General features: G+C 60.6%; 2 protein-coding genes and 1 long non-coding RNA gene across 6 annotated transcripts in view; 1 reads left to right on the top strand and 2 right to left on the bottom strand.

The window, feature by feature from the left end:
- The window catches only part of USP19 (ubiquitin specific peptidase 19), a 45,465-nt gene extending 29,437 nt beyond the window's left edge, over positions 1 to 16,028 (bottom strand). For all 4 annotated transcript variants that reach the window (XM_074957299.1, XM_074957298.1, XM_074957297.1 and 1 more), the window contains exons 1-2: positions 15,877 to 16,028; positions 11,163 to 11,437 (exon numbers count right to left, since the gene is read on the bottom strand). In XM_074957299.1, the coding sequence (XP_074813400.1) occupies positions 11,163 to 11,301 (139 nt within the window). In that variant the 5' untranslated portion in view covers positions 11,302 to 11,437; positions 15,877 to 16,028. The remainder of the gene's footprint in view (positions 1 to 11,162; positions 11,438 to 15,876) is intronic.
- On the top strand, positions 16,020 to 20,608 carry LOC141990326 (uncharacterized). The gene is made up of 2 exons (XR_012640152.1): positions 16,020 to 16,083; positions 20,268 to 20,608. It is a non-coding gene; the product is annotated as an uncharacterized LOC141990326 (long non-coding RNA).
- LAMB2 (laminin subunit beta 2) overlaps positions 19,208 to 26,428 on the bottom strand; it is a 30,300-nt gene continuing 23,079 nt past the window's right edge. The window contains exons 21-31 of the mRNA XM_074957295.1: positions 26,291 to 26,387; positions 25,700 to 26,072; positions 25,325 to 25,509; positions 24,607 to 24,848; positions 24,206 to 24,409; positions 23,474 to 23,618; positions 22,814 to 23,021; positions 22,441 to 22,582; positions 21,508 to 21,684; positions 19,868 to 20,027; positions 19,208 to 19,769 (exon numbers count right to left, since the gene is read on the bottom strand). Coding sequence (XP_074813396.1) covers positions 19,633 to 19,769; positions 19,868 to 20,027; positions 21,508 to 21,684; positions 22,441 to 22,582; positions 22,814 to 23,021; positions 23,474 to 23,618; positions 24,206 to 24,409; positions 24,607 to 24,848; positions 25,325 to 25,509; positions 25,700 to 26,072; positions 26,291 to 26,387 — 2,070 coding nt within the window. The 3' untranslated portion in view covers positions 19,208 to 19,632. The remainder of the gene's footprint in view (positions 19,770 to 19,867; positions 20,028 to 21,507; positions 21,685 to 22,440; positions 22,583 to 22,813; positions 23,022 to 23,473; positions 23,619 to 24,205; positions 24,410 to 24,606; positions 24,849 to 25,324; positions 25,510 to 25,699; positions 26,073 to 26,290; positions 26,388 to 26,428) is intronic.

The following is a 26,428-nucleotide window of genomic DNA, read 5'->3' as shown; positions in this document are numbered from 1 at the left end:
TCCTGCAGTGAACCTAGCAGCTTGTGGTGACTAGGGGGTATGACCAAGTGGGATTTATTTCAGAACATTTTGCATGAATACAGTGTGTGCCTCAGTTTCCACTAGGTACTGCATGATGGGCTAGGTGGGGGTGGGAGTGGGGTGTTTCTTTGCAGAAGAATCCAGAGATCTAGGTGGGGGCCTGAGCCCAGACAATAGCCGGGTGATCTAACAAGTGAGAACCCTGGCTCTCTGGGCTAGTTTGGCCAGCTGGAGAACAAAGAGCGAGCCAGGAGACCCCCTTGCCTGGAAGAGAAACAAAGGACGGAGGAGGAGCAGGGTGGGTCAGTTAAGTGTGGTCTGCGAGAAGCAAGGTGCTTCTAGACCGGGGGCTGAGAGTAAGCCCTGGGCTTCGGTCAGACCCAGACGGACTTGGCTGTAACTTCCTGTTCTGTGCTAACCTAAGGGCTCCCGACGCGGTGCTCCAGACACTTAGGTCTGGTCTACAGTACACGGTTGTTTTGGAATTAGCCGGGTTAATTCGAAATAAAACTGATTCCGTCCATACGACCAAACTCTTTTTTTCGATTTAAAGGGCTCTTTAATCCGATTTCTGTACTCAACCTCAGCAAGTGGAGTAGAGCTAAAAACATGAGGGGGAAAGGAGTCCAGGAGAGCTGGCTGTATTTTAAAGAATCCTTATTGAGGTTAAGGGACAAACCATCCCGATGTGTACAAAGAATAGTAAATATGGCAGGCGACCAGCTTGGCTTCACAGTGAAATCCTTGCTGATCTTAAACACAAAAAAGAAGCTTACAAGAAGTGGAAGATTGGACAAATGACCAGGGAAGAGTATAAAAATATTGCTCGGGCATGCAGGAGTGAAATCAGGAAAGCCAAATCACACCTGGAGTTGCAGCTAGCAAGAGATGTTAAGAGTAACAAGAAGGGTTTCTTCAGGTATGTTAGCAACAAGAAGAAAGTCAAGGAAAGTGTGGGCCCCTTACTGAATGAGGGAGGCAACCTAGTGACAGAGGATGTGGAAAAAGCTAATGTACTCAATGCTTTTTTTGCCTCTGTTTTCACAAACAAGGTCAGCTCCCAGACTGCTGCACTGGGCAGCACAGCATGGGGAGGAGGTGACCAGCCCTCTGTGGAGAAAGAAGTGGTTTGGGACTATTTAGAAATGCTGGACGTGCACAAGTCCATGGGGCTGGATGTGTTGCATCCGAGAGCGCTAAAGAAGTTGACGGATGTGATTGCAGAGCCATTGGCCATTATCTTTGAAAACTCATGGCGATCGGGGGAGGTCCCGGACAACTGGAAAAAGGCTAATGTAGTGCCCATCTTTAAAAAAGGGAAGGAGGAGGATTCTAGGAACTACAGGCCAGTCAGCCTCACCTCAGTCCCTGGAAAAATCATGATTCCTCAAGGAATCAATTCTGAAGCACTTAGAGGAGAGGAAAGTGATCAGGAACAGTCAGCATGGATTCACCAAGGGCAAGTCATGCCCGACTAATTTAATTGCCATCTATGACGAGATAACTGGCTCTGTGGATGAGGGGAAAGCGGTGGACGTGTTGTTCCTTGACTTTAGCAAAGCTTTTGACACGGTCTCCCACAGTATTCTTGCCAGTAAGTTAAAGAAGTATGGGCTGGATGAATGGACTGTAAGGTGGACAGAAAGCGGGATAGATTGTCGAGCTCAAAGGGTAGTGATCAATGGCTCCATCTCTAGTTGGCAGCCGGTATCAAGTGGAGTGCCCCAAGGGTTGGTCCTGGGGCCGGTTTTGTTCAATATCTTCATAAATGATCTGGAGGATGGTGTGGATTGCACCTTCAGCAAGTTTGCAGATGACACTAAACTGGGAGGAGAGGTATCATAGAATCATAGAATATCAGGGTTGGAAGGGACCTCAGGAGGTCATCTAGTCCAACCCCCGGCTCAAAGCAGGACCAATCCCCAATTAAATCATCCCAGCCAGGGCTTTGTCAAGCCTGACCTTAAAAACATCTAAGGAAGGAGATTCCACCACATCCCTAGGTAACGCATTCCAGTGTTTCACCACCCTCCTAGGTAGATACGCTGGAGGGTAGGGATAGGATACAGAGGGACCTAGACAAATTGGAGGATTGGGCCAAAAGAAATCTGATGAGGTTCAACAAGGACAAGTGCAGAGTCCTGCACTTAGGACGGAAGAATCCCATGCACCACTACAGACTAGAAACCAAATGGCTAGGCAGCAGTTCTCCAGAAAAGGACCTAGGGGTTACAATGGATGAGAAGCTGGATATGAGTCAACAGTGTGCCCTTGTTGCCAAGAAGGCCAATGGCATTTTGGGATGTATAAGTAAAGACATTGCCAGCAGATCGAGGGACGTGATCGTTCCCCTCTATTTGACATTGGTGAGGCCTCATCTGGAGTACTGTGTCCAGTTTTGGGCCCCACACTACAAGAAGGATGTGGAAAAATTGGAAAACGTCCAGCGGAGGGCAACAAAACTGATTAGAGGACTGGAACACATGACTTATGAGGAGAGGCTGAGGGAACTGGGGATGTTTAGTCTGCGGAAGAGAAGAATGAGGGGGAATTTGAAAGCTGCTTTCAACTACCTGAAAGGGGGTTCCAAAGAGGATGGATCTAGACTGTTCTCAGTGGTAGCAAATGACAGAACGAGGAGTAATGGTTTCAAGTGGCAGTGGGGGAGGTTTAGGTTGGATATTGGGAAAAACTTTTTCACTAGGAGAGTGGTGAAACACTGGAATGCTTTACCTAGGGAGGTGGTGGAATCTCCTTCCTTAGATGTTTTTAAGGCCTGGCTTGACAAAGCCCTGGCTGGGATGATTTAGTTGGGGTTGGTCCTGCTTTGAGCAGGGGGTTGGACTAGATGACCTCCTGAGGTCCCTTCCAACCCTGATATTCTATGATTCTGTGATAAAATCGAGATTGCAGTTCCGGGTTACAGGTACTGTGGACGCAATTCGACATTATTGGCCTCCAGGAGCTATCCCAGAATGCTCCCTTGTGACCACTCTGGACAACACTCTTAACTCCGATGCACTAGCCAGGTAGGCAGTAAAAGCCCCGGGGAACTTTTGAATTTCATTTCATGTTTGGTCACCATCAGCACAGTCCACCATCACAAGAGACCACGCAGTCCTGGATTCGCAGACAAGCTCCAGCATGGTCTGAATGGCAGGTACTGGATCTCATTGCATGTTGGGGAGATGAATCCGTTATGAATCTGTTCCAAAAAAAGGAACGCAAATACATACGCTAAAGTGTCCAGGGCCATGATAGAAAGAAGCTACTGCAAGGACACAGAACAGTGTCGTACAAAAATCAAGGAGCTCAGGCAAGCGTACCAAAAAGCCAGGGAGGCGAATGGGCGCTCTGGGTCACAGCCCCATACAAGCCGCTTCTACCATGAGCGGCATGCAATTATGGGGGATGACGACACCACTGTCCGTGCACACCCGCAAGGAGGGAGTTGCATGGAGCGAGTAGGATGAGTTATTGGAGGACGAAGAGGAGGAGGAAGACGACAGTGCACAGGTGGCAAGTGGGGAATCTGTTTCCCCCCCAGCTAGGAACTATTCTTAATGCTGGACCCAATAGCCTCCCCCACTCCCAAGGCAGGCTCCCAGACCCGACGCTGGAGAAGGCACTTCTGATGAGTGAGCGCCTGATCGGAGCCACGCGGTGGGGGGAAACCCAGCCATGCTGGGCTGTTCGTGTTTAGTTTAAAGGGCTCATCCCTGCTCAGAGCCTCATCGGAGTCAGATGGGGGGTGGGGTGTGTGTGTGGGGGCGATCATCCCAGAGAGCCCACAGGCCCTCCTTTTATATGGCAAACCCACCAGGCATTGCTTGCTATGGGAAAGGGGGCCTGGCAGTTTGAAAGCATTGAAATGAATGCGGAAGAAGCAGAACCCCGCGTGCCCCTAAGGCTTACCACGGCTGCCTGCAAGCTGAATTCTGTTGCCTGGCCGCATGAGATGGCTTACTCACACCAAAGTGGCAGGCACTTCAGTATAAGAAGCAAAATGAGACCTTGTACAGAAAGAACATGTGCTGTGTACTATGAATTGCCTGTTTCACTGAGAAACAGTGTCCCTTTGTTCTCTAAAATGTATCTTTTAAAATACTACCCTCCCTTTTTCTCCTCCTGCAGCAGGTGCAAATGTTTCAACGCGGCCCTTATCTACTCCGTCCCAGAAGCTGGTCCAGATTAGAAGGTGGAAAAAACGAACTTAGGCACGACATGTTTGCCGAGCTCATGCAGTCCTCCCGCACTGATAGGGCCCAGTTGAATGCGTGGAGGCAAACAATTGCGGAGTCGCGTAAGCGTTACATGAACACGAAGAGAGGAGGGACGCGCGCGATGAGAGTAGGTGCAGGATGCTATGGTCAAGCTCATGGGGGAGCAAACTGACATGCTCCGCTGTATGGTGGATCTAATGCGGGAAAGGCGGCAAGACCACAGGCTGCCGCTGCAGCCCCTGAATAACCGCCCTCCCTCCTCCAAGTTCCATAGCCTCCTCACCCAGACGCCCAAGAACATGGGGGGGAGGCTCCGGGGACCCACACACTCAACCCTAGAGGATTGCACAAGCAGCAGAAAGCTGGCATATCCTAAATTTAGATTTGGTTTCTGGACTTGTCCTTCCCTCCTCCTCCACCCCTCTAACCCAATACCCCACCCCACCCCACCCCCCGTCTAGCTTCTGATTTCTCTCAATGTTTTGTGCAACAAATAATAAAGAAAGGTTTCTAAACAATTGTGACTTTATTTCCTTTCATATATATAGGGGACGGGTAACTTCAAGAGAAACAAACAACTGTCACACCGTACCCTGGCCAGTCATGAAACTGGCTTTCAATGCTTCTCTGATGCACAGTGCGCCCTGCTGCGCTCTTCTAATCGCCCTGTTGTCTGGCTGTGCGAAATTGGCCTCCCACCCCGCCATAAACATCTCCCCCTTGCTCTCGCAGATATTGTGGAGCACACAAGAAGCAGTAATTACAAATGGAATATTGGTTGTGCTGAGATCTAACCAAGTCAGTAAACTGCGCCAGCGTGCTTTCAAACGTCCAAACGCACATTCTACCACCATTCTGCACTTGCTCAGCCTATAGTTGAACTGCTCCTTACTACTGTCCAGAGTGCCTGTGTACGGCTTCATGAGCCATGGCATTACAGGGTAGGCTGGGTCCTCGAGGATCACTATAGGCATTTCAACATCCCCAACAGTAATTTTCTGGTCTGGGAAGTAAGTCCTTTCCTGCAGCTGTTCAAACAGACCAGAGTTCCTGAAGATGCGAGCGTCATGTACCTTTCCCGGCCATCCCATTTTGATGTTGGTGAAACATCCCTTGTGATCTACCAGTGCTTGCAGCACCATGGAAAAATACCCCTTGCAGTTTATGTACTGGCCGCCCCGATGTTCCAGGGCCAAGATAGGGATATGTGTTCCGTCTATCGCCCCGCCGCAGTTAGGGAACCCCAGCGCGTTAAAGCCATCCACAATGGTCTGCACATTTCCCAAAGTCACCACCCTTGATAGCAGCTGGTCAATGACTGCGCTGGCTACTAGCAGCCCCCACAGTAGATCTGCCCACTCCAAACTGATTCCCGACTGACCGGTAGCTGTCGGGCGTTGCAAGCTTCCACAGGGCTTTGGCCACTTGCTTCTCAACCGTGAGGGCTGCTCTCATTTTGGTGTCTTTGCACTTCAGGGAAGGGGACAGCAAGTCACAAAGTTCCATGAAAGTGGCCCTACGCATTCAAAAGTTTCGCAGCCACTGGGAATCATCCCATACCTGCAACACTATGCGGTCCCACCAGTCTGTGCTCGTTTCCCGGGCCCAGAATCGACATTCCATGGCATGAACCTGGCCCAACAGCACCATGATCTCCCACTTGCCACATGCCGTGCTTCTAGGAACATCAGTGTCCATGTCCTCATCACAATTGTGATCGCGCTGTCGTCGCTTCCTCGCCCGGTTTTGCAGGTACTGCACACACTGCTGGATAACGGGCGAGGTATTTACAATGGTGAAAACTGCCGCGGAGATCTGATCGGGCTCCATGCTTGCCGCGCTATGGCGCCTGCATGGGTAATCCTGGAAAAAGGCCGCGAAATGTAGGAGAGCAGAGTGGCAGCGGAAGAGGTGCTGTTCGGTTCACGATAGCTGAAAAAGGCGGGAAATGGTTGTCTTCTGTAGCTTTCACGGAGGCGGGAGCCCAGGACAGTCAACATGGAGAAGCTTGGTAGTGCGGCAAGAGCGGGAGAGCAGAGCTGGCAGCAGAAGGTGTGCTGCTCGGTTCATGATGGCCGAGCAGAGTTGGCAGCGGAAGCGGTCGATGAGGAAGAGAAAGAGCAGATACTTGTAGAGATTCCACAGAAAGACGAGAGGAAATGCGAGGTGGATTCATAGTACCAGAAGAGAAGCAGTGCACCGTACTGCACCATCTGCTGAAAGCAGTATGGCATATGCATGCCAAAAAGGCGGGAAACAATTGTCTGCTGTAGCTTTCATGAAGGGAGGAGTGACTGATGACACGCACCCAGAAATACTTGAGAGAATGTTTTTGCTCCATCATGCAAAATGGAGCTTAACCCAGAATTCCAATGGGCGGCGGGGACTGCGGGAACTGTGGGATAGCTACCCACAGTGCACCGCTACGACATTCAATGCTAGCCTCAGTACTGTGGAAACACACTGCCGAATACACGCACTTTAGTGGGGGGGACACAAGACCGAATGTATAAAATTGCTTCCAAAAATTCGAATAGAATAATTTCGAAATAATTTCGTACTGTAGATGTACCCTTCTGTTTTACAGCACCGGCTGACAGCCTCTCCAGTCTGAAGAGGTCCGGGTAGCATTGCTCCCTCTGGGTGTGCAAGTCTCCCCCAGGGTCCAGTGCAAGGGCACTCACCGAGGGGGGCTCCTGCATGCGGAAGGCTCCGAGGTTTAGCTCAGCAAGAGTGTGCAACCCCCAAGGGCTGATACACTGAAAGGGTCCAGGGACCATTACAGAGTGGTGGGAGAGCACCAGGCCAGGGAACTGTGATGGGGGTGTGACGAAGTGGGACTGTTCTTAATTTTTCCTCTGAATAGTGTGGGGGTGCCTCAGTTTCCCCTAGGCAGTTCTTAAGTATCTAGGGGGTGGGGTAAGGGTGTATGATCCTTGCAGAGCCCTGGGGGGCAGGTGTGTGCAGGGGTCTGGACACAGAGAATGGCCGACACCCTGTTTCCTGGCAACTGATGGCCTGGGCCCTTCCCCTCTGCAAGGTGAGAGCTAAAGGGTTGGAGAACAAAGGAATCAGGTGACCTCCTGGCCCGGGAAAGGGACAAAGCCCAGAGGAGGTGGGGCTGGAGAGAGTTTCAGTTTGGGGCTGGTTGGAGACATGGAGTGAAGGGCAGACGGGGTTGTCTGGCTCACTGCCCACCCCAAATGGACCCAGCTGAGGGGTCCTGTTCTCTGCACCTACAAGCTCTGTGGTAGACCATGTTCCTGTCGTCTAATAAACCTTCTGTTTTACTGGCTGGCTGAGAGTCCCGTCTGACTGCGGAGTTGGGGGGCAGGACCCTCTGGCTTCCCTAGGAGCCCCGCCTGGGCGGACTGGCTGTGGGAAGCGCAGGGAGGGGCAGAGGATGCCGAATGCTCCAAGGTCAGACCCAGGAAGGTGGAAGCCGGGTGAGCTGCGTGTCCTGAAGACAGGCTGCTCACAGGAAGGCGACTGCCCCAGAGTCCTGCCTGGCTTCATGGGGAGCAGTTCCAGAGCATCGCCCGGGGACACCGTGACAGGGGGACATCCAGCCGAAGTGACGGAGAATGCACCACACACTCAGAGCAGCTGGGGCAGTGGTTAATTATCCCTGCTGGCAAACGGTGACCCCTTATTTCCAGTCTGAATGACTGACTCCAGCTAGTGAATTGCAGAGCCCGCTGCTACCAAGTCTTCTCTTTCCCCCCCCAGGTACAGAGACTGGGCACATCTTCTCTCAATGGCTGCCCTCTCACTTGCCCTGCAAGGCAGCTTCCCCACTCCTCCAACCAGCAAGCCTCTGACGAAACAGCGCTTTCAAACGTGGACCCGCAGTGGACAGTGTTCGAGTGGTGGTCCCACCAATGCCGCTGACGAGGCAGTGCAGCATCCCTGCTCCACGCAACATTCCCCCCTTCAGATGCCGCACGGCGTGCTGGGCGCCTGCTCGCTGACATTCGTCCGTGACCCCAGGGCCTTTCCGCCGCCCCCATTCTGGACGGGCACCTGCAGCCTTTGCTCCTCCCCCAGGGCCTTGTCTGATGGGGTACAGTGTGGATGTGTTCTAGCCATGCCAAGCTAGAGCATTCCCCGTTCCCTCTGGAGACCTCAGCAAGCTAGCTGCTACCCCACCCCAGTGATTTCAGAGAGAGCTTCCCCAGCAGACCCCGGAGTGCTTCTAAGATGAAGCTCCAGACATCTTGGGACCCTGTCGGTGAGAGTCACACACATTATTTCGCAGCACCCCTGCTGTGCCAGGACCGTGCAATACACACAGGATGGCATGGCCCCTTGCAGGGGGCAACAAGACAGCCGGGGTGAGGAGAAGGAGCTCTCCATTCAGAGGTGCAAGTCCTGCAGGCCCCGCTGACCCATAGGGGGCCCAGCTCCAGCAAAGATGCCGGACATGCAGTGGTGTACTCTGCTGAATGTGCGGTGCAACATGGAAAGCAAGTTACAGAGAAACACCTGCTGAGGAACCAGATACCGGGATCCCCATTGGTGATCTCAGCCTGGGTGTGAAGGGGCTCAGGGGAGTGGGGTGGTAACTACCGCCATGGTGACGAGCGACTCACTGCTCAGTGAGAGCAAATGCTGCACCACACCAAACGGCTAGTGCCACATCCTCAGGGCATGCTGGGATGCCGGTGAGGCAGCGAGCTTGGCCCACCCCAGGCACTCGGTACTAGAGGGGGATATTTGGACTCCAGGCAGTTGTATTTGAGACATGCTAGCACTGGGAAAGGCCAGTGAGAGAATGTGCGCACATAGTGGGGAAGCGACTTCCACAGTCATTTTTGACCACAGCCCTTCAATGTACGACCTTAACGCTGCATGGAGAGGCATTCCAATGTAGTTCTTAAGGCCGGGGTTTGCTCTCGAAAAGCGGGGAAGTGATTAAAAATTAGAGCAGGAGCAGCCATTGCTGGCTCTACCCTCCTGGCTGCCAGAGTCTGAGGGCTCCCTGCCCTGGATCAGCTGGGGTGAGCCACCGTTTGAATGCAGCTATCCCAAAGAGACATGGGAGCCCAGCAGCCCAGTCTGCTCCCCGTTCCAGCTCTCAGGAACGGGCACAATGGGCATTCTCACCTGCCCCAGCACTCACCACCCTGAGGAGCACGTCACAAGCTGGTGGGAAAGTGCCAGCCTACGGGGGTCACACTCCCCAGCAGCTCAGGACTTGGCAAGCGCACACTGTCCCGTGTCAGCAGTCCCCCTCAGTGGGATAACCTGCAGAGCCACTCCAGATGGTCAGGGGCTCTGCACCCCTCCTCACACCCCTCCAGCAGAGCTGCTCCTGTGCACACTAGCTAAACCAACCAGCCCCGATGGCTACAGGTCTGCAGAGTGCCCACCGCAGGCACACAGGGCTCCTTGGAAGGGAGACCAGCTGGTCATGGTAATTAGTGCTCCTACAATACACCAGGGAAGGTGAGTGCTAGTGAAGGCAGGGGTTCAAATGGACAGGAACAGCTTGCCAAAGGGCCAGAAGATGGGAACCTCAGATGGCAGCTCAAGGGAATCTGGGGAAATGGGTTGGGCTCTGGCCTTTCCCAGGAACGGGGTCTGCCCAGCACACCTACAAGCCCTCCCCTGCCCGAGCAAGCCCAGCAGTCCCTGGAGTAGCTTGTGGAGAAGGACCCAGCAAAAGGGTAGAGTGCGAAGGCCCCTAGAGAACCTCCAAAGCCCACATGGGCCGGCACCATGCCCCACCCCATGCCAGTTATCGCATGCTGGCAGCCTGCAACGACCTTGCTAGGCCACTCGGGGAGGGCACAGAACACCCAGCAAGGCCCTTATTCACAATTCCAGCAGGGGGCTGTCACAGCCCACCTGTGCCCAGCACCTGGCGAGTCACACCTGCATGAGGGGTCCGCTGGGGACACACAGCTGCCAGCACAGCTCTACGCAACCCCCGGGAAAAGGAGGAGGTTACTTTGCACCTTCCCTCCTCCCTATGAGGTAGGAAGGCCGGATTCCCATGGGGCAAATCTCCCTGCCACCTCAGGTCCTACAGGGCTTTGGTATGGAGAGTTACCCCAGTGATTTACTGTGCTCCTCTAGTGCGAATCCCAGCACGGCCGCACCCATAGTTAAATCACAAGGACCATAGTTCACCAGGCACAGAACTGAAGTGCCATCTCAGTGTGTACCCCGCAGAGAAGCCAGTCTGGCTGCTCTGTGCACTTGACTACTCCGCTGTTTCCTGTCCAGTACCAGTGGGCCCGCACTCTGCGCGGCTGCGGATTTTTGGACATTTGGCAGCCTTAAGGCTTGTCTACACAGGGAGCTATTCCTGGAGAGCTAGTCCGCTTTCATTCCACACCCCTCCCTCCTTCCCATATTGTGTGCATGCTGCATTGGGGGTGCAGGGTCAGCGCAGGCGATCCGGGGCTAGATGGCCCCTGGGTCTGACCCAGCATGGCCAGTCCAATGTTCTTAGACACTGGAGCGAGTCATCTCCCAGCAGAGCACCTGGCTCACCTGACTGGATCACGTAGCAACACTCACTGCAGGTGAGGGGCAGCTAAAGGTCCTGCTGCAGAGCATCACGCTGGACCAGCCGCTCCAGGCTCCAATCCAGCTTCCTACACAGCCCAAGCAGGTAAGCAGCTCAGGCCCCCTGAAGGCCATCCCTAGGGTATCTGCTGCTACAAGAGGGGCCAGCCAAGAAAAGACCCAGCTCCAAGCTGCAGGGAGTTGGCTCGCTTGGAGACAGGTTTGAGCTGCGCTCACACATGGCGCCAAGTGGCAGCTCGAAAAGCAGATTAAGATTTAGAGACTTGTGCCCACTGGAGCATGTTACATTGGCGAGTGGAAGCGCTTCGTCAAATTTGCTTATCCTACAGCAGACGGCTGTGGAGAGGCGGAGCAGCGGGACAGCCGCACCCCGGGCCCTACCTTTCTTAGGGTCGCTGCCAGGTCTCTCTCCCTCCTTGCTCTCCTGGTTGGCTCGGTCCTTTTGCTTCTTCTTGTTGGTTGCATCCTCCAGCCCCCGGGACGCTCTCCTCTGGCCTGGGGCATTGGTGCTGCTGGACATTTTCAGCCGTTTGGATGAGACAAACGGCCCGCCGGGGTCAGTGATGGAGTCTGGGTCAGGGGTTCGACGCTTTCTTCCTGGCCCAGCTATCTTGGCGACTCTTTGTGGGCAAACTCTCTGGCAAGGAACAAGTGACCTAGGGAGACAAGAGCACACAAGTGAACGGACATGGCAGTGGGGCTGGGCTGGAGAAGGGCATGGGCAACAAGTTCTGAGTCAGGCTCATGACAGAGGCCCTGTGAACTTAAAGCCCAGCCATGCCTACAGGATGCCAGGGTACTTCCCAGAGCAGCATGCCAGAACGCCGGCATCCCCCCAGCACAGCCGGAGTGCCTGGCCTGGCCCCAAGAACCCAAGAGTTGACTTCCAGCTGACTCAGAGATGCTGAAAAAGTCGCATTCTAGACTAGGCTCTCAGGGCATCACTACCAATGGAGAGCAGGATCTCCCGCCGACTTTACCCCCCCCATGGCGGGCGGGGCACCCTCCTAGCCGACTTTACTCACCCCCAATGGGGAGGCGCCCTCCCAGCCAACTTTATTCACCCCCAGCCCAGGGGCAGCAAGACATATGAACTGCTGAAAACCTAACAAAGGTGGGGGATTTTACCTTCCCCCGAAGTGGCAGGGCTGCCTGGGCTGGGCAGAGCCAGACTCACACAGTGATGCAGACAGAACCCAACCAAGCTAACGGGCAGCAGTGATGCCTGCCCCAGTGCAATCCAAGCTGGCTGGCCACAGGATGGCTTATCTTCACCCAGGGCTCGGATGTACAAAATGCCCCATGCTCTTCAGACCCTGAGTAACAAAGTCTAACCAGCTGCTTGATGCCAGAGAACATGGGCCTGTCAGTGCTCCTGAGAGGAGCTAGCAGGGCCTGATGCACAGGTGTGCCAAGTCCATAAAGCCTGGGGAGCAGGCATAACACTGCCTGGCCCCTCATGGGAACAGTGGTCCCCAGAGAAGCCTGCCAGAGCACTGGCTAGGTGTGGAGATGTCTCCAGAGGTGAGGGGTGTGAGCAACAGGGGCACTACTTCAGCACTCCCATCGGAGCTTAGCGGGGCCGCCTGGCACATGGCCATGGTGGCAGGAGAGCACAGTTTCAGGAGTGGCCATTTAAGTAAACTGGATCCACAAGTACTGGGGGCTGAAACCTGAAAACAGTGAAGGAAGGAAAGAATCGCTCTGCTCCTGGGACAGCACAGTGGAACGGATGGAAGCCGCTCGCTCCAGCAAGAGCCAGTCTCTTTTGCCCCTTCTGCAGCCCATGCGCAGAGAGCCTGCCCTCGCCAGGCACACCCTGCTCAGTTACAGCAGTGAGCAGCGACTGGGTGCGGTGACGAGACCCGTCGGCCAGGACAGGCAGTGAGGTGTCCTCTGGGCCGTGTATGCATCCCACTCCAGCAGGAGACTCCCTGCCCACATTCTGTACTTGGCTGAGGTCACCCTGGCTCTCTGGGCTCCGGCTGCCAGACCCTGGTTTCACTTTCACTCTCCAGCACTGAGCTTGGCTGTCCCTGAGAACAGGCCCACCCCAGGGACAGGCTGTCTGGAGCAGCTGGGGACCGACCTGTGGCATGTTCAGCGCCAGTCCCTGGGGGCGGGAAGGGGGAGAGCAGCAGCCCAAGAGAACAGCTGACAGTGCGAGTCGGGTAGCAAGCTGCTGGTCACTCCTGGCAGGCCTGCACATGTACACAGGGAGCCCAATCTTGGAGGTAAAGACAAAAAGGCTGCAGGCTTCCTGCTGCCCAGCTAGTGACTGGGGCACTCGTGCTCTAGAGATGCCTAAGCCAGCAAGTGCGGACTCCACATGACACCTCCGCACGTTGTAGGGACCCCACAGGGCAAACGGCGCTGCTCCCAGGCACTCTAACCCAAGGACAGGCCCAGATCATCACGCTGAATGAACCGAGAGCCAGCAATCAAACCTCCACCAAGCCCTAGGAGCAGACAGCGCTGAGTCCCTCCCCCCCTGCACAGGCGGGTCATACTTAGGCCCTTCAGAAGCCCTGACACAGGTAGAGGAAGGGAATGCAGAACTGGGCACAGCAGCTAATGGTGGAGAGCGGAGTGAGGTGCACTGCCAGGTCGAGCGAGGGATCGTTGCTGGTCCATGCCCAAGCCACTCCCAGCCAGAAGCTACTGGCTCCCGGCAGTGCCTCTCCAGGTCACTTTAACACTCTAAGCCGGCTGCACGAGAGGGAGTTTTCATGCGTTCCAGCAGGCAGGAATACTGGGAGCCCTGCTCTAGGCAGGTCACTGGCTGCCACTGCAACCCCACGGCAGCTGGAGCCACTCTGAACAAGGTCCGTCTACACTACAGCGCCTAGCACCAGGCTTAGCAATGGTGGCAAGGGTTTTTGGCAGTTTTCCTAGTGTGGCCAAGGCCTGTATGTGAAAAATCCAGGAGGAGCAGGATTGGGCTCCAGACAAGTGGCCAGTCAGTTGTATTCCCGTCCTGCAGGGAAGATGGCCACCCCCACCCGGGAGCATCCACAGCAGCTCATGAGGGACGAGGCAGGAAAGCGCAGCAAGGCCCATACCCCCACCCCCATGTGAGGACTGGCAGTTGCACCCCAGCATGTGTCTAAGCAGTGCAGCCGGGTTTGGCAGTTTATTCTGCGCATGTTCAATGGTGCGTAAGTCACCAAGACACCCCTTCGGCCTGCAAGGAGTTACACCTGGCCTGCTCGTTTGGAGCAGGCCTGTGGGGAGGGCAGTGCAACACCCTGCTCCTTGCCTGCCTCTCACACTTGCTCAGCATGTTCACTTTGCTGCCTGCCTGGAAGACCCATGGACAATGGAACATGCACCTTTGGGGCCTGGTCTGCTCCAGAGAGCCTGGGCCTACTCCTAGCTTCTAGGACCCTTTTCAGACACATCCTGGAGCGACGCCAGCCCCTTTTGCTCCATTTCTGTACACTGGCATTTATGGACCATAGGGATAAGAGCCTTAGACACACCTATGAGGTAAGAAGATCAGACTGGAATTGCCTCCTAGCAGTAGCTGAAAGCCCCATATCCAAGTCCCTTCAAGCTGGACCCAAGAAAGCCCTGGAGAATGAGCTGTAGGGAGCACCAGGCGGCACCAGGGAAGGACTAGGCGAGCCAACAGGTCTCTTCTGTGATTCCGCCACCAGAACTCCATCCCCCCGCCTGCTGACACAGGCTCCCCCAGGTTACAGCAGGCCCCACACACCTTGGGGACACAGGACAGAAGCTGCCCAGGGCTTGCTCTTCAGTTGACTGCAGCTGACAGAACTCTCCAACTAAAACCCTTCTAGGCCCTGCACTGCTTCGGACTTGTTCAGCCCCATGCACAGGTGCCATTCTAGTCTGACTGCTCTGATCTACTGCACTTTGTACTCTCCATTCCTTGTCCCACTGGGGATCAGACAGCCTACCCTGCACATGTTCTATCAACTTCAGTCTCCACCTCCTGCCTGCTCCTCGGAGGTCTTTATTTGGAAGTCCCAAGAAGGATCCGCCTCCCACATGCACTATTGGGCTATCCGCGCTACCCCCTGTGCCCCCAGGAGCCTTGCCAGCCACGTCAGGACCACAGGCGATGCCACTGACGGGCGACCCTGGGGACCAAGGCTCCAGGCATGCAGCAAGTCCGCCCTAGTCTCACAAGAGCAAAACTGGAGCCTCTGGCAGCCCACGCCACCTGCCCCCTGGTCTTTGGTTCAGATGCAGAACAGGCTCCAAGACGGACAAAAGCAGCAGGGAAGCAACTGTGTCCCCAGCGAATGGGCCAGCACCAGCCACAGGCCCTGCCTAGGCCCCCCCGACAGCCCGGTGAACAGGGCGGCGGGGCCCAGCGCAATGGCTGCCAGGGACTGGAGACGGGTACAGAAGCAGCCCACAGGGGGGATGGGGAGGGGAGCCCTTGGGGGACAACACAACCTCCTTCAGGACAGCCCCCCCGACCCGTGCCAGCTCCTCCCCCCGACCCAGGCCAGCTCCCCCCAGCACTCACCGCCCCCCCAGAGACCAGTCTCCCTGCCCCCCCACCAGTCCCCCCAACCCGGGCCAGCCCCCCACACTCCCCGCCCCCCCCAGACCAGCCCCCCCCAGCACTCCCCGCCCCCCCATCTCCCCCAGAGACCAGTTCTCCCTGCCCCCCCCACCCAGGTCAGCTCCCCCCAGCACTCACCGCCCCCCCAGAGACCAGTCTCCCTGCCCCCCCACCAGTCCCCCCAACCCAGGCCAGCTCCCCCCTGCACTCACCGCCCCCCATCTCCCCCAGAGACCAGTCTCCCTGCCCCCCCACCAGTCCCCCCAACCCAGGCCAGCTCCCCCCTGCACTCACCGCCCCCCATCTCCCCCAGAGACCAGTCTCCCTGCCCCCCCACCAGTCCCCCCGACCCGGGCCAGCCCCCCGCACTCCCCGCCCCCCCCAGACCAACCCCCCCCAACACTCCCCGCCCCCCCATCTCCCCCAGAGACCAGTTCTCCCTGCCCCCCCCACCCAGGTCAGCTGCCCCCAGCACTCACCGCCCCCCACCAGAGACCAGTCTCCCTGCCCCCCCCACCAGCCCCCCCAGCGCTCCCCGCCCCCCCCGGCGCTCACCCCCCGGCCCGGCGGCTCCGCGGTTTGTTTTGGTTCGAGCTGAAGTTCCGCGCGAGCGGACTCAGCAGGAGACAGGCCCGAGCCCGTGACGCATTTCCGGAAGCCGGGCCTCGGCCTCACGTGACAGGGGAGCGGGGTGACAGAACGGCAGCGGGGCCAGCCCCGGAAGTGACGCCCTGGTAACGCTGCTCGTGTGACATCATGACGGTGAGAGCGCCGACCCCATGACGACAGCAACGGTGATGCCATGGCGACGGGGCCGCGCGGGCCCGTGACCCAACCACGGGCTGGCTCGGAGCGCGCGGGGCGGGGGCGGGGCCCGGGGAGACCCGCCGCGCTCGCTCTGAGCTCCTGGGGCCCCGCCCCCGCCCCCGCCCCGCCCCGCCCGGCCCCCGCGCCCCGGGTTTCCGGGTTTCCGGGCCGGCGCGGCGGGCTGTAGCGCCGGGGAGTCTTCTGAGCCGTGTGCGTGCCTCAGTTTCCCTGCGCACTTCGCGCAGCTCCGCGCTGCGTGTCCGCGGCGGCGCCTGGCGGAGGGGAGGCGGGGCCCGCCAGCCGGGGCGCAGAGCGACGGGACCAGCCCGGGTGGAGCGGGACCCCCGGAGACCGGGGGAGGGCGGGGGGTCGCAGGTGACCCCCCGAGCGCTCCTGGCTGCGGCCCGCTGCCCTGCTCCGGGCGAGGGAGAGCCCCGCGCCGCAGGCCGCTGGCGGGAGCCCTGGGAGAAGCGGGGGGGCCCGGCCTCGTGGAGGGGTGGGGCTGGAGGTGCAGCGCGCCGCAGGGCAGCGGGTTGAGGGCCAGGGCACTGCACACAGCCCGAGACTCCCCGGCCCCCGGGCACGGCCCCTCCGAGCCCCCCGACGGGCCGTGGGCACGGCTCCTGCAGCCGCTGCCTGACGCTGCAGCAAGAGGCGCAAAAGCCTAGCGGGACCAGACAGCAAGGGTGGAAAACTGGGACGGGGGGCAATAGGAGCCTATATGGGAAAAAGACCCCAAATCGGGACTGTCCCTATAAAATCCGGACATCTGGGCACCCTACAAAAGTCCCGCCCTGCCGCAGGGGCAAGACCCTTCCTGAGCCCAGCTGGGGTCGTGCCCTGCGGCTCGGGGGCAGGGGGCGGCACAGGAGCTCCAGCTTGTCTTCCTGGCGGGGCATGCTGCTCCTTGCCCTGTGCCCCCGGCCGAGCGCCAGCCCCTCGAGCGCAGCAGGACGGCCTGGGAGGAGCCGGGGAGGCTGCAGAGGAAGGGGCTCTGGGCACTTACAGCTCAGGCCCTAGAGTGGTCCCAGCTGGGAGCAGGGGGCTGCCATTGTCAGCCAGAGCGCTGAGCCCCAACACGGGGGCAGGCAGCAAAGAGCCCAGGTCACCCACCGCCTCCTGAAGGGCAGGCCCAGCTCATTTCCTGTAGTACCCAGGGCCATGGGCTGGGGCTCTGCCGGGCGTGCCGCACACTCGGCCCCCTGGCCCTGCCGGGCGCTGTTCACAGCTCAGACCCGCTCCCACAACGTTGTTAGTGCAGGCTGGATGCTGCCAAGGTGCCATGCCCCGAAGTCAAGGGAGACAAAGGAACCCAGTCAAGGGCCACGGTGTCACCGATGTGCCCCCCCGAATGTACTAATGCGACTCCGATGGGACCAGAGCGGTTAACCACGGCCTGACCCCAATTACTCATGGCAAAGAAGAGCGGAGGGTTAACCGCTGACAGTGGGTTTGGCAAATGTTATACTACCTCCCGGGGCAGGTCCCTGCCAGCTGAGGAAGCAGGGGGCGATTCCTGCCAGCCAGGGAAACGACTTGGAAATGTCAAGTTACCCTAAAGTGCTGGTGTGTTGTGCTGGGGTGATCCAGGCACATCATCCCATTGCGGGGGGCATGGTAATCCCAAGAGCCTAAAGCACGGGGAAAGGAAAGGGCTCCATTAATGAAATTGGAGTCACACATTTAGCAAGCGCCCATCAAAGGAGCTGCAATACCTGTGGGATGGGGAAGGGGTCTCAGCCCCTCGCCAAGCTCGCGGCGGGGGAGGTGTGCGTGGCAAAGCAGCGGGCAGGAGGGTGAGTGCATCCCTTAGCCGACTTCCCCGGGCTCTGCACGAACCCATTAGTGCAGAGCAGGGCTGCCAGGATGACACCAGGGTGGAGAACCTGCCTCAGGAGCGGAGACTCAAAGAGCTCGGCTTGTTTAGCCTGACCAAACGCAGGTGAGGGGCGAGCTGCTCGCTGTCCAGCAATCCATGCAAGGGATAACACCAGGCAGGGAGAGGAGTTATTGCAGTTGAGTGAAAGTCTCCACTGGAAATTAGGAGAGGGTTTCTAGCTATCAGAGGAGTGATGTTCTGGAGCAGCCCCCGAGGGGCGCAGTGGGGGCAGAAAACCTAACTGGCTTTGAGCCTGAGCTTGAGAAGTGTCTGGAGGGGCATGGTGTGATGGGGCTGCCTATGATGGCAGGGAGCCGCTCTGCGACGGCTAGCAGGAAATATCCCAATGCCCGGAGATGGACACAAGCTGGGGAGGCCTCTGGGTTACTGCAGACAGTTCTCTCCCGGGTGGCTGGCTGCTGGGTCTTGCCCATGTGCTCAGGGTCTAACCAATCTCCAGGTCTGGGGTCAGGAAGGAACTTTCCCCTGGGTGAGCTTGGCAGAGACCTTGGGGGAGTTTCGCCTTCCCCGGCAGCATGGGGCACAGGGCACTGGCTGTTTTGAGTTCGTGTCAATGGTGGATTCTCACTGGAAGGTTTTAAATCTGGATTTGAGGATGTCAGTGACTCAGCCAGAGGCGGGGGTCGATCCCTGGAGGGGGTGGGTGAGGCTCGGTGGCCTGTGCCATGCAGGGGTCAGGCTAGATGAGCTGCATGGCTGTATTGTAGGGCAGTTTGTGGGCCCAGGGCCTCTATGGGGCTGGACAGAGGGGATGTGCTACGACAGGATCTAGAGGGCACAGAGGAGCTGGGGTGTAAGTACTGTCCCTCCCCCTCACGGCCTGGCAGCTCCCACTGGCTGGCTGGGGCAGTCGTCTGCCCATGCTGGCTCTGTGCAGTGTGCTGTGGCCCCAGGCACCAGCCGTGACTGGGGTGGGTGCACAGCTGGAGCTCTGCTTCCAACCCATCAGGTTCCTTCCCCTCCCGTGTGCCCAGGCCGGGCCCAGCTCCAGCTCCGAGCTGCCTGGGGCAGCAGGGGAGGATGCAATCTGCTGGCTGCCTTGGTCTGCATGAGAGCGGGGGGCAGTGTGTGCCAGGCCCAGGGCTGGCCCTGCGGGCATGCCAGGGCAGCACATGCCTGGCACCTGGCAGCACGGCAGTCACTAGCACATGATCCACACGGAGAGGCAGCGAGTGCCAGGCAAGGGCTTTATTCACACACAAGCTGCCCCTGCCACGTGCCAGGGCAAAGCGCCAGAGGGTGCAAGTCCCTGTGCCCTGCCCACTGTGGAGGGCGCGAGTCCCCCTCAGCCCCCCAGCCTAGCGCTGGGCCAGGGTCCCGGTTCCCCTGGCCGGAGGCAGCAGCGGGGCCTTGGGCTGTGGGAAAGGGCACCATGGCAGCCAGGACAGGGGCGCAGGACGTCCTGAGGCTGTGCCAGGAGGGAGTTCTCAGCACTGCCCCAGCGGTGACGATACCAAGGGGGCAGGGCTCTCCTGGAGGGGCTGGTGCTGGGAATGGAGCCATGCAGGGGAGCCCAGGCCCTGGCAGACATGGAGGGGGGCTGGGCAGGGGGACGGGCTGTCTGGGTTGGGGGAGGAGGGCGACAGGCCGGTGGGCGCTCGGGGTCACTGGCAGGTGTTGTAGATCTGGATCTGCTGGTTGATGGCACCCACGATGCCCTTCACCTTGGCCTCCAGCCCGTCAAGCTGGGCCGCCTTCTCTTCCAGCACCCGCTCGTTCTCCTGGTACGACCCCTCCAGCGCTGGGGAGACACAATGCAGGGTGAGCTCTCCCCTGCTGGGAGCCCGGCAAGGGCAGTGCCCAGGGCTGTTCCCGCAGCGCCCCCGCCCCACTCCTCACCTGTCAGGCGCTGCAGCTTGCCCTGAGTATCCCGCAGGAGGGCCTTGGCCTCATCACGCAGCCGCTCCGCCCGGTGCCTGGCCTGCAGCGTACCCCGCGCCTGGCTCTGCACCAGCTCCTGCACTGCCTGGTACCCGGCCTCCAGCCGCCCCTCTGCCAGCTGCGCCACACCCAGACAGAGACAGCCAGTCAGAGGGCACCCGAGGGCCAGCACGGCTCCCCCCCCAAGGCCAGCGCAGACCCCCCCCTCAGGGCCAGCGCAGACCCCCAGACAGAGGCAGCGCAGACCCCCCCCCCAGGGCCAGCGCAGACCCCTGGATGGAGCCAGCATGGCTTGCCTTGCAGGCCCTACAAGGACCCCCTGTGAGGTTAGGAGTGTGATATCATATCTCATTGACAGGTGACACAGGGCCAGAAAGAGTTAATGACCTCCCAGACTGACCTGGCCCAGGGCCCAACTTTAGAGACTGCTTAGGAAGAGATGGAAATGAGGAGAGCTGTGACTGCAGCCCGCACTGCTAGAGAGAGAAGGGGAGATGCTGGCTCAGGGCTTGTGATGTCAGCAAACGAGTCTTGTCTATTGCCACGGCTTTGATTCAAAGATCAAAACAGGAGTGTGAAGATCTAGGAAGACACTGGAGGGCAATAGTGTTGTTGTCTCTCTGTCTCGGGGAAGCTTGGGGTAACCTGTATCTGAACCGTTTAATGATAAATTACCCTGGGCTAATTGCCAGGATGTTTGGGAGAAGGAAGGTTGAGCCCGTTGTCTTCTCAGGCCAAGAGGCTGCTGGAAATGTACAAAAGCCCTGGGACCCGATCCTTCTTCATCTCAGATCGGCTTTGGGTTTCAAGAAGGGGAAACCCTGAGCCATAAGGATTGAGATCCCCGGTCACTGATGGGAGTCACCCTGAACATGGACATTGGACTGTAACCTCTGGGCTGTTTCTAAAAGGACGTTTGGCCACTACAGACTCACCATCTCTGCTCGGTATCGTGACCTCAAGAACTGAACTCAGGTCGGTCTGTAGACTGATCTTTCTACCAACTCTCTCTCCCTTTTCTTTTCGAATAAACTGTAGTTTAGTTAACGAGAATTGGCTATCAGCGCGTATTTGGGGTAAGATCTAAGTTATCATCGGACCTGGGTCTGGGGCCTGATCCTTTGGGATTGGGGGAACCTGCTCTCTTATATGATGAGAGAAGATCTTCAGTAATCATCATCGTATCTGACGTGTGTCCGGAGGGAGGCCTGGGGCTGGCACTTTAGGGGCACTGCGTTGTGTGGACGTCTGAGTACCCAGGGAGGTGATACAGAGGCTGGTTTGGTAACTCTAAGGAGTGGAATATCCACCGGCGTTCGGGGTTTGTCTGCCCCGGTCTGTTTGCAGTTCACCCTGATTGAGTGACCTCAGCGGGCTCCCACGGGCAGCACTGTCACCGCCCCCCGACAGAGCCAGCTCAGCTGCCCCCCCCCACAGGGCCAACACAGACTGCGCCCCCCGCAGGCAGAGCCAACATGGCTCCCCCCGCAGGCCTTACCCGGACTCTCCACCACCTCCAGCCTGCAGGGCCTGAACCAGAGAGCCAAGCCCCCTCCCAGGCCCCCCAGCTGGGTTTCCTCTCCTTTGCCCCCACTCACCTGCTTGACCTCCCCGGCCCGGGCGTGCGCGGCGCTGGCTGTGTTTGTGGCCTGCGTGGCCACCAGGCTGTTATTGGCCCGTTTCATCTTCAGCGTGCCCAGCTGGCTGTCCAGCCGCCCCACCTGCTCCATGGCACCCTGCAGCTGGCGTTCTGTGCTCGCCGCCTGCAGCTGGATCTGCCCAGGAGGGGAGCTGCGTCAACCCGGGAGCCCCCCATCCCTGGCATGGCCACCCCACCGCTGCTCCTGTGCCCAGCCCCGGCATCTCCCAGACCGAGGGGGGCTTGTCTGTGATACTGGTGGGGAGGGCATACCGGGCAGTGTTGGGCATCGCTGCCCCATGGTGCAGAAGGGTTCAAATGCCCCTGGGCACCGCAGGGGGCAGGAGCTGTTGGGTGGGTAACTGGCTGGAACCGACCCACAGCAACAAGAAAGGCATAGGAGCCCCACGGCCGGCCAGCTGACCCCTAACAAGGGGGAACTAGGCTGGCAGCTGGGAGCCCAGCGGGGTCTGCAGGGAGAGGGGCTAGGGGCAGGACTTGCCGGGGGCTGGCGGACACGGGAAATATGAGGAAGGAGGCCGAGATGGGCTGGCCAAGCTGGACTCTGGCTGCCTCTCCGCTGAGCCAGGACTGGAACCCGGCACCGGCTGGCGCGGCACAGGGGGATACTCCGAGCGGGGCCTCGCTCAGCGGCCTGGCTGGGCAGAGCTCCCGGGGGGAGGCAGGGACTGCAGCCCGGAGGCTCGGGCTCAGAGGTGGGGAGGCCACGTGTGACCCCGGGGACCCAGCCCACGGAAGGGAAGGCTGGGGAAGTGCACAGGCTCAGCTCCCTCCCAGCCCCTGTGGGGAGGACAGAGCTGCCCGGCCCCTTGCCGTGGGGCTGTGGGGTCCCCAGCTGAGGCTCCCCCGGGGGCGCTGAGGCTGCACTCACCGTGCTCAGGGTGCCCTCCGTGTGGTGGATGTCATTGCTGGCACTGCGGATGGCGCTCTCAGCGGCGCTCTGGGTTTGCCTGGCATCCTCCAGCGCCCGCCTCCCCACTTCAGCCGCGTTCTTCACGCTCTCCGCCCGCGACCTGCACCCGGGCACAAGGCAACACATGGGGCCCTGGGCTCGCCCCACCCCTCGCCCAGCCACCCCGGCAAGTCCTGGGTGTGCCAGTGCCCCGCATGCCCAGCCCACCTGCCCTGCCCGTTACAGCGGGGTCCCCAGAGTGTCGCCGCAGGCACGGGGGCTGGGCGGGAAACCGGTGTCACCGTGGGTAGCCCCAGGCCCAGTGTGACTGGCCCCCGCCCCATGGTCTCACCTGGCCCTGCGGGCGTCCTGCAGCAGCTGCTCCGCCCGGCGCACATCACCCGCCGTCTGCTCCAGGATGGCATCCACGTTGGCCAGGCTGCTGACCCGCTCCTTGATCTCCTCGGCCAGGTGGCGGATCTGGTCGGGCGAGGCTGGGATGGAGAGTGCCAGCACCCGCCCAGCCACCACCTCAATGCTGTCGGGGTCGGCCCCCTCCTCTGCAGGGCGGGGAGGGGGTCAGCACTGCCACCCCTGCTCTGCCCCGCCCCCGCGGTGCCTGCCCTGCCCTGCCCCGTCCCCCAACAGTGCCTGCCCTGCCCCACCCCAACACCACCCCTAGACCATGCTCTCCATGCCACTGCCCCTGCAGTGCCTGCCCCATGCCCAAACAGTGCCCTCACTGACACCGCCTGGACACTGCCACCCCGCACACAGTGCCCATCCCCCAGCCCAGACACCGCCTGGGAGTGCCGGCCTGCTCCCCACACAGTGCCTGCCCCTCCCAACCCAACCCAACCCCCCATTCCTTCCCAGCCCCACGACAGTGCCCTGCCATCCTCCATCCCCGCCCCACGACAACACCCATCCTGCCCCAGGGGTACCCAGCGCCACAGCCCCAGGCCGCTGGCGCACGGGGGGGGCAGCATGGCGGGGGGGGCCGGGCACTCACGGCTCAGGAAGCCCTTGATCTGGTGGATGAGCTCGCGCAGAGCCATGTTGGAGCGCTCCACGCGTGCCCTGGTCTCGTTGGCCTTGTCCAGTGCCACCTGCGCCCTCAGCCGGGCTTCGTCAGCCTTCCCCTTGGCCTCGGCCACCTGCCGCAGAGACGTGAGAGCCACGCGCCGCCCCCGGGCACTGCCCACGGACAGGGGAGCCACGCGCCGCCCCGGGCACTGCCCACGGACAGGGAGCCACGCGCCGCCCCGGGCACTGCCCACGGACAGGGGAGCCATGCGCCGCCCCCGGGCACTGCCCACAGACAGGGGAGCCATGTGCTGCCCCCGGGCACTGCCCACGGACAGGGGAGCCACGTGCTGCCCCGGGCACTGCCCACGGACAGGGGAGCCATGCGCCGCCCCCGGGCACTGCCCACAGACAGGGGAGCCATGTGCCGCCCCCGGGCACTGCCCACGGACAGGGGAGCCACGTGTTGCCCCGGGCACTGCCCACGGACAGGGGAGCCACGCGCTGCCCCCGGGCACTGCCCACGGACAGGGGAGCCACGCTCTGCCCGTGGGCACTTCCAACGGGACAGGGGAGCCACGCCCCCATGCCCTCCACAGCCCCTGCCCACGAGTGGGAGAGCTGCAGCCCGCACACTGCCCCTTGGGTCCCTCTCCGTGCCAGCTCCCCCTGCTGCCCACACCCTTCCCGCGCTCTCATCCCCGCCCGCACCGCGTACCTTGTGGAAAAGCTCGTCCACCTCGCCCATGGCTTTGTGCAGCTCGGCCTGGGCGTGCCGGGCCCGCTCCCGTGCGCTGCTGGCCGTGGCCACCGCCCCCTGGCAGTTGAGGCCCCCGCAGTGGCGCCTGCCATCCTCGTCCCGGCAGCTGGACCCCCCGCAGGGGCTGCTGGCACAGGGGGCGTCCCCGGGGGCACCGCACACCTGTGGGCAGACAGGGCACTGTGGGCCGGCCACCCCAGGAGCTGGGGGGAGCCGCCTGGAGCTGCTGTGCCACGGGCATGCCGTCCCCTGCCCCGCCTGCCCCACTTTGCCCATCCCCCGCCTCCCCACCCCACTTTGTCCCTCCCCCACCTGCCCCAGTTCCCCCTCAGCCCCCATCCCCTGCACTTTCCCCCCACCTTCTCATTGATGTCACGCAGCTGCAGAGTCTCGGCCCTGGCGGCCAGCTCGTCCAGCGCCCGCCAGTTGGCCGCGCTCTGGCGGTTGAAGTTGTCTCTCCTCCGTGCCATCAGCTGCTCCGAGCGGCGCCGGGTGGCAGCTGAGTCGCTCACAGCGCTGGGCACCGCCAGGCTGGAGGCGTTGGCATCACGCTCAGCTGCCCGTGACAGGGCATGGGACTGGCGGATGCTGTCGTAGGCACCTGGGGACGAGCAGACGGGCACCTGTGAGACCCCTACCCAGGGCAGGGAGCCCCCTGCAGCCTCTGTCGTGGGGGCCCTCCGGCGCCAGCCCCCCCGAGAACTCCTGCCCCAGGCCCCTTGGTGCCAGCCCCCGCAGAGCCCCTGCCCCCGGGGCCCCCTGGTGCCAGACCCCCCACAGCCCATGCCAGGAGGCCCCCCTCTGTGCAAACCCCCCCAAAGACCGCCCCCTGCTCTCAGGGCCCCTCGGTGCCAGCGCCTCCAGTGAGACTTGTACCCCCTGGGTGCCAGCCCCCCCAGTCTCCCAGTGCCATCCCCCAGTGAGACTCCTGCCTCCTCAGTGCCAGCCCCGATTAAGCCCTCACCTCTGGGGCCCCCGGCACCCCCCCGGCACCCCTGCAGCTCCTTGGTGCCACTCGCAGTGAGCCTCCTGCCCCTTTGGTGCCAGCCCAGAGCCCTCCGCCAGGGCCCAGCTCACCCAGGAAGTTGGAGTTCTTGAGCAGGTGGAGCTGGCGTGCCAGGTCGAGCAGGGTGAGGTTCAGGCCGCGGGCGCTGCGCTCCAGCGTGCCCAGGGCGCGGTTGGCATTGTAGTTCTCGTCCTGGGCCGCGGTGAGCTCGCCCTCCAGCTGGGTCAGCATCTCCGTGGCTTCGCCCACGTGCTGCCTGTGGGCAGGGCAGGGTGAGGCCCCGGGGCACGGCGCCAGCCTCGCTCCTGCCCTCCCCACCCCACCTGCGGGACGCTGATCCCTGCCTGGCTCAGCCCCACCCCAGGGCCCTTCGCCTGCTCAGCCCGTGGCCCATGCCCAGGCAGTGCCCAGGCGCTGGGCGAGGCGTCTCCGCACCCCCCACTCACCGCAGCTCCTCCATGGTGCGCAGCAGCTGGGTCACGGCCCCCGCGGTGGCGTTGCGGGCGTCCACAATGGCCCGGGCTCTGCCCAGCTTCTCCTCCAGCTGGCGGAAGTTCCTCTCGAAGGCACCTGCGATGCCCGTCTGCTGGATGTGTTTGGCGCGCAGTGCCAGGCCCCGGGTGCGGGCAGCCAGGTCCTGCACCACGCGGTCCCAGTCCCCGAAGCACTGGTGGCAGGGCTGGCAGTCGGGGAAGGCGCCAGAGAAGCCGCGGGCGCACTGGTCGCAGCGGACGCCCGACACCCCCTGGCGGCAGGAGCAGTGCCCGGTGGCACGGTGGCACTGGGAGCTCTCGACGCCGCGGGGGTCGCAGTCACAGGCTATGGAAAGCAGAGACACGTCAGTCGTGTGCCCGGAGCCATCCCAGCCCCACCCCAGCTGGGCCTGGCACTGCAGAGATGGGGGCCTGCATGGCACCCTCCCCCGGCTCCCTCCAGTGCCTCCTGCACTCTGCCAGCAGGGAGCCCCCAGCCCGCTCTGCCCACAGTGCTGGGGGGGGTGCAGGGCTCCCCAAGCCAGCCCGCGCCCCCACACTCACCTCGGCACTGCAGGCTGGGCTCACCCCAGTGGTTCTCCTGGCAGTCAGCACAGGTGCGGCCCCCGAAGCCCGGCTGGCACGAGCACTGCCCTGTGAACTGAAGACAGACACTGGCCATGGTCAGTGCATGTGAGTACA

This window comes from Natator depressus, chromosome 7 (genome assembly GCF_965152275.1).
Source record: "Natator depressus isolate rNatDep1 chromosome 7, rNatDep2.hap1, whole genome shotgun sequence".
NCBI lineage: Eukaryota > Metazoa > Chordata > Testudines > Cheloniidae > Natator > Natator depressus.
This window is presented reverse-complemented; position numbering and strand designations above follow the sequence as displayed.